The sequence below is a fragment of the Panulirus ornatus genome, chromosome 3, assembly GCF_036320965.1.
Source record: "Panulirus ornatus isolate Po-2019 chromosome 3, ASM3632096v1, whole genome shotgun sequence".
Classification (NCBI taxonomy): domain Eukaryota; kingdom Metazoa; phylum Arthropoda; class Malacostraca; order Decapoda; family Palinuridae; genus Panulirus; species Panulirus ornatus.
In genome coordinates, this window is record NC_092226.1 from 47958945 (window position 1) to 47966444 (window position 7500).

Below are 7500 nucleotides of genomic sequence, written 5' to 3' on the forward strand. Positions count from 1 at the left end.
GCAACTGGAGGGATGTCTGATCACTATCTTGTGGAGGCTAAGGTGAAGATTTGTATGGGCTTTCAGAAAAGAAGAGTGAATGTTGGGGTGAAGAGGGTGGTGAGAGTAAGTGAGCTTGGGAAGGAGACTTGTGTGAGGAAGTACCAGGAGAGACTGAGTACAGAATGGAAAAAGGTGAGAACAATGGAAGTAAGGGGAGTGGGGGAGGAATGGGATGTATTTAGGGAATCAGTGATGGTTGCGCAGAAGATGCTTGTGGCATGAGAAGAGTGGGAGGTGGGTTGATTAGAAAGGGTAGTGAGTGGTGGGATGAAGAAGTAAGATTATTAGTGAAAGAGAAGAGAGAGGCATTTGGACGATTTTTGCAGGGAAAAAATGCAGTTGAGTGGGAGATGTATAAAAGACAGAGACAGGAGGTCAAGAGAAAGGTGCAAGAGGTGAAAAAGAGGGCAAATGAGAGTTGGGGTGAGAGAGTATCATTAAATCTTAGGGAGAATAAAAAGATGTTCTGGAAGGAGGTAAATAAAGTGCGTAAGACAAGGGAGCAAATGGGAACTTCAGTGAAGGGCGCAAATGGGTAGGTGATAACAAGTAGTGATGATGTGAGAAGGAGATGGAGTGAGTATTTTGAAGGTTTGTTGAATGTGTTTGATGACAGAGTGGCAGATATAGGATGTTTTGGTCGAGGTGATGTGCAAAGTGAGAGGGTTAGGGAAAATGCTTTGGTAAACAGAGAAGAGGTAGTAAAAGCTTTGCGGAGGATGAAAGTCGGCAACGCAGCAGGTTTGGATGGTATTGCAGTGGAATTTATTTAAAAAGGGGGTGACTGTATTATTGACTGGTTGGTAAGGTTATTTAATGTATGTATGACTCATGGTGAGGTGCCTGAGGATTGGCGGAATGCGTGCATAGTGCCATTGTACAAAGGCAAAGGGGATAAGAGTGAGTGCTCAAATTACAGAGGTATAAGTTTGTTGAGTATTACTAGTAAATCATATGGGAGGGTATTGATTGAGAGGGTGAAGGCATGTAAAGAGCATCAGATTGGGGAAGAGTAGTGTGGTTTCAGAAGTGGTAGAGGATGTGTGGATCAGGTGTTTGCTTTGAAGAATTTATGTGAGAAATACTTAGAAAAGCAAATGGATTTGTATATAGCATTTATGGATCTGGAGAAGGCATATGATAGAGTTGATAGAGATGCTCTGTGGAAGGTATTAAGAATATATGGTGTGGGAGGCAAGTTGTTAGAAGCAGTGAAAAGTTTTTATCGAGGATGTAAGGCATGTGTACGTGTAGGAAGAGAGGAAAGTGAATGGTTCTAAGCGAATGTAGGTTTGCGGCAGGGATGTGTGATGTCTCCATGGTTGTTTAATTTGTTTATGGATGGGGTTGTTAGAGAGGTGAATGCAAGAGTTTTGGAAAGAGGGGCAAGTATGAAGTCTGTTGTGGATGAGAGAGCTTGGGAAGTGAGTCAGCTGTTGTTCGCTGATGATACAGCGCTGGTGGCTGATTCATGTGAGAAAATGCAGAAGCTGGTGACTGAGTTCGGTAAAGTGTGTGAAAGAAGAAAGTTAAGAGTAAATGTGAATAAGAGCAAGGTTATTAGGTACAGTAGGGTTGAGGGTCAAGTCAATTGGGAGGTAAGTTTGAATGGAGAAAAACTGGAGGAAGTAAAGTGTTTTAGATATCTTGAAGTGGACCTGGCAGCGGATGGAACCATGGAAGCGGAAGTGGATCATAGGGTGGGGGAGGGGGCGATAATTCTGGGAGCCTTGAAGAATGTGTGGAAGTCGAGAACATTATCTCGGAAAGCAAAAATGGGTATGTTTGAAGGAATAGTCGTTCCAACAATGTTGTATGGTTGCGAGGCGTGGGCTATGGATAGAGTTGTGCGCAGGAGGGTGGATGTGCTGGAAATGAGATGTTTGAGGACAATGTGTGGTGTGAGGTGGTTTGATCGAGTAAGTAATGTAAGGGTAAGAGAGATGTGTGGAAATAAAAAGAGCGTGGTTGAGAGAGCAGAAGAGGGTGTTTTGAAATGGTTTGGGCACATGGAGAGAATGAGTGAGGAAAGATTGACCAAGAGGATATATGTGTCGGAGGTGGAGGGAACGAGGAGAAGTGGGAGACCAAATTGGAGGTGGAAAGATGGAGTGAAAAAGATTTTGTGTGATCGGGGCCTGAACATGCAGGAGGGTGAAAGGAGGGCAAGGAATAAAGTGAATTGGATCGATGTGGTATACCGGGGTTGACGTGCTGTCATTGGATTGAATCAGGGCATGTGAAGCGTCTTGGGTAAGCCATGGAAAGCTGGGTAGGTATGTATATTTGGCTGTGTGGACGTGTATGTATATATATGTGTATGGGGTGGGTTGGGCCATTTCTTTCGTCTGTTTCCTTGCGCTACCTCGCAAACGCGGGAGACAGCGACAAAGCAAAAAATATATATATATATAAATATATATATATATATATATATATATATATATATATATATATATATATATATATATATATATATATATATATATATACATTTATTTATTTTGCTTTGTATCTATCTATCTCTTTCCCTTTTGAAAACCTTTCTTTTTTTCCTCCCCAGTTTCCTGTTCCTCCGCTCTATCTCCCTTCCCCTTCCCCACCATCTCCCTCTCACTCCCCCCCCACCTCCCTCTCACTCCAATACCCATTATCCCCTCATCCCATCCCCTACCGTGCACTACTCACAGAACACGTTCAGCTTGACTGTGTCGGTGAGCCGCTGGGCGTGAGGGAGAGCCGGGTTGGAGGCGGTGCAGGCCAGCGTGACGCCGTTGTAGGACCTGTCCACTCTCAGGGTCAGCGTCGCAGTCGACACGTTGCCTCCGTCCGCGATCTGCAGGGGAGGACTGGCTAAGAACACGGGATATGTGTGGGGGAACGGCTTACTTAACATGAGGCGTATGCAGGGTATGATGCCCTTAATAGGGGAGATCTGCTAGGGCGGACTCATTTATCATAAAGAGATTTATGGGGCAAGTTTCGGTTGACGCGGGATATTGACAGGTTATTATTTATTTAGCAAAGAAAACCCGAAGAATATGATTCATTTGGCGTGGAAAATCCACAGGTCACGATTCTTTCAACATAGGGTATGATCCTTTAACAAAGGAAACCAATAGATTATGACTGATCTAACAATGGACACCCACAGGATAAGACTCTTAACAAAGGAGACCCACAGAGCATTGCTCGTTTAACAAAGGAAACCTACAGGGTGTGACTATTTGATAAGAAAATCTATAAGATATGACTTATTTAAAGGATGATTGTGGAGTGTGACATTTAACAAGGTATGAGTCACTGAATAAAACAAACATGTAGGCCATAACACTTGAGAAATGAAACATGCAGGGCATGACTCACAAAGTAAACCTGTGGCGTATATGTTTAACAAATTAAGCCTACAGAAGGGTAACCCATCTAACACGGAAGATCTATGGGAGAAAATCACATAGCGCGAGAGATCTGTAAATGAAAACTTACCTAACACTGGAAATCTGTAAATGTAAGCTTTTAACACAGACACAACCTCCTGAAGAAGATCTAAGTCATTTATGTCTGCAGTCATACGTAGATGCCTTTAACACGTACGATCCCTGTGGAGCATCTGTCTAAAGTGTTCATATGTGCAGACACGGACTCGCTTGACGCAGATGAATGCCTCAGAGAGATGTACATGAAACAAGGTTATATACAGACACGAACTCACTGAACGCCCGCTAGCTCCTGAGGGGCATCTACTTAAATCCCAGATATAAGTAGACATTGACTCTCTCTTAACTCAGGTGAATTAAGGAATGTCTGGATAAAACATAGCTATATGTAGACACAGATTCACTTGATGCAGACGAACTCCTCGGGAACATCCACCTAGAAAGCAGATAAATGCAGAAATGGACTCTTAAGGCAGATGACCGCTTAAGGAAGACCTACGGTAAACACAGCCATGTACAGACGTGGACTCGCTTGACGCGCACAAGCAACCTTCAGCGGCAGACAACCCCTCCAGGTTCTCAGTACGCAGGGAAAGACTTCCAGAAGATGGAAGGACGAGAGAGAGAGAGAGAGAGAGAGAGAGAGAGAGAGAGAGAGAGAGAGAGAGAGAGAGAGAGAGAGAGAGAGAGAGAGAGAGAGAAGAAATCGATTATGGGAAGCCGTCAGGTATCTCCCACACTTTTCCCTCGGCTCCAATGTTTGTCATTTAGCGAGAAAGTTTAGTTTTTTCTTCCAAGCTCTTGCCATTGTCGTTTTATTCAGGAAGATCAGACTGTAGCCACCTGTGACACACAAAGTTTCCTTCCGCCATTCCAGGCTCGTTTGTGTACAAAGTACGTCAACAGTAGAGCTTAAGGAGCAACGCTTCGTATGCTAAGTATTTTTCCTTTTCCATTTTTTCCTCTTACATGTGGTTTCTACGCTGGACAGGGAGATTCTGCCGAGAAACGACGGGGGAGTTTGTCAAAGGTGCTTTGTTTAGGATAAGTAATATACAAATATGTTTTCTTTATCTGGTTGTTTGATGTTATCGACTTATCTTGGTTGCCCTTACTTTCCCTATCACACACACACTCACACACACACACACACACACACACACACACACACACACACATACAAATAAGAATTTGCATAATGCCTCAGGAGCAAATTGTCAGTTAAGGAGTAGGAAATCATGCTAAGTGACTCGGAGAGAAGAGTTATAATGGATGATGTAAGGATATGTGCGGTACTTAATTGCAAGTTGAAAGTATTTTTCACACTGGAGGACTCTACAACCCCAACGTCAGTGATATTGAATGGGAGTTCTTTTCAGAAGGCACTGAGATGTCTAGAAAAGGACGAGTGTGGTATGTAAAGTACGAGGAAAGATAATCAGAAAGAAAATAGATTACTTCCCATAATGGAGAAATTGCCTTAGTGGAAGACAATATTGTTTCAGAGAAAGAAGGACATATGTAACGTGCCTCTATGAACTAGGAGTAGGCTGGATGGATTGCTTGTATCTAGACTACCAAAAAGGTTTTGACTACTGTACAGGAGCCTGATGAAGATGCTAGATTACCAGGAAGGAATGAGGGGAAGAATCTATCGATGGACAGACTATCTTAGTGGAAAAGAACAAAGGACACATGACAGACAAACTTTTCAAAATAGATTGAAGTCACTAGTAGAGTCCTGCAGCATCTCATTCTTGAATATTTCTCTTCTTGATCTCTGTGAATGACTTGCAAAGATTGCTCAGGGAGTGAAAAGCGTGGAAGATTACTTTAACGTGCAAGGAAACCTCAACAGACTCCAAATCGAATCCGAGTAAATGTAAGACAATGATGGATCACAGTAAAAGAAGGACCTAATATAAATGCTATTTTGTAGGGTATAAGCTGCACAAATCTGTTTGTGGGATCTGGGAATCGACATCGTCCTTATCCTGTCATCAAAGTTCCACGTTAGAGGAACAGTAAAGGAGGCAATCTGTCTACTTGCAAATAATAGGTTAGCATTTAAGTATAGAGATCAGGAAATGTCCAGCAAGCTGTTTGCATCCGACATTAGGCCACAGCTAGAATATGCTTCTCAAGTTTGAGCACCGCAATAAAGGAGCTCAAAGATCTAATAGAGAAGGTCCAGACGAGGGCAACAAAGATGGTTCCAGAATCAAGTGAGGTCAGTTACAGGGAATGGCTAAAGGCCTCATATTTGCTTAAAACGCAAGGGAGATGCGTGAAGGGTAACCTGATCACAAGCTTTAAGTTTCTGAACCAGATTGATGATGTAGACAGTGATCAGTTCTTTGAAAGATTGAGGAATAAAACAGCCAGAGTTCATAGCATAAAATTTGGAACATTTTGCTAGGGTGCATATTAAGATTTTTCTTATAGTATAATGGTTATACATGGATGGAATAAACTAGAGCATTAATTGTGCATAGCATACAGAAGTTGTATGGTAGTAGAGGAGGTTCAACATATGGGCCCCATAAGTGTGAAACTCCCTCGTCGAACAGTTCAGATAGATAGTTACAAATAAGCAATTACACACAGACACAGACAGACAGACACACACAGAAACACACACACACACACACACACACACACACACACACACACACACAAACTTTACTGCTACTAACACAATAAACTTCGAGTTCAACACTAAATTTGAAAATACCTTCTTTGTATCTCAAAAATTCCACCCAGTAGTTGCAAAAGTATCCAGATAAATACAGGACTTACAAGACGCTGTGGTGGAAATAAGACTGAATTTTGACCTCATAAGTCTCTATCGAAGAGATCGGATACACTGTGTCAGCTTTACGAAAGACGTCTCACCTCTGCGGGCGGCTAATTAAAAATAAGTGGTCCATCCGTAATGACGATGAGGACTTCTGTCACCAGAGAACACAGAAGAGAAGAAGCGGGCTGATTGTAATAATGGGTTATGCGAGGTGAGTGGGGATGAGGTGGTAAAATACTGGTTACTCAATTGATATCTTTATATATATATATATTTATTTTGCTTTGTCGCTGTCTCCCGCGTTTGCGAGGTAGCGCACGGAAACAGACGAAAGAAATGGCCCAACCCACCTCCATACACAATGTATACACACACACACGTCCACACACGCAAATATACATACCTATACATCTCAATGTACACATATATATACATACACAGACACATACATATATACCCATGCACACAATTCACACTGTCTGCCCCCATTCACTCCCATCGCCACCTCGCCACACATGGAATACCATCCCCCTCCGCCCTCATGTGTGCGAGGTACAACTAGGAAAAGACAACAAAGGCCCCATTCGTTCACTCTCAGTCTCTAGTTGCCACGCAATAATGCCCAAAACCACAGCTCCCTTTCCACATCCAGGCCCCACACAATTTTCCATGGTTTACCCCAGACGCTTCACATGCCCTGATTCAATCCACTGACAACACGTCAACCCCGGTATACCACATCGATCCCATTCACTCTATTCCTTGCCCTCCTTTCACCCTCCTGCATGTTCAGGCCCCGATCACACAAAATCTTTTTCACTCCATCTTTCCACCTCCAATTTGGTCTCCCTCTTCTCCTCGTTCCCTCCACCTCCGACACATATATCCTCTTGGTCAATCTTTCCTCACTCATTCTCTCCATGTGCCCAAACCATTTCAAAACACCCTCTTCTGCTCTCTCAACCACGCTCTTTTTATTTCCATACATCTCTCTTACCCTTACACTACTTACTCGATCAAACCACCTCACACCACACATTGTCCTCAAACATCTCATTTCCAGCACATCCACCCTCCTGCGCACAACCCTAGCCATAGCCCACGCCTAGCAACCATACAACATTGTTGAAACCACTATTCCTTCAAACATACCCATTTTTGCTTTCCGAGATAATGTTCTCGACTTCCACACATTCTTCAAGGCTCCCAGAATTTTCGCCC

General features: G+C 43.1%; 1 protein-coding gene across 1 annotated transcript in view; it reads right to left on the reverse strand.

The window, feature by feature from the left end:
- The window catches only part of LOC139759504 (nephrin-like), a 574502-nt gene that overhangs the window by 88055 nt on the left and 478947 nt on the right, over positions 1-7500 (reverse strand). Inside the window, exon 7 of the mRNA XM_071681702.1 lies at positions 2731-2878. Within this exon, the coding sequence (XP_071537803.1) occupies positions 2731-2878 (148 nt within the window). The remainder of the gene's footprint in view (positions 1-2730; positions 2879-7500) is intronic.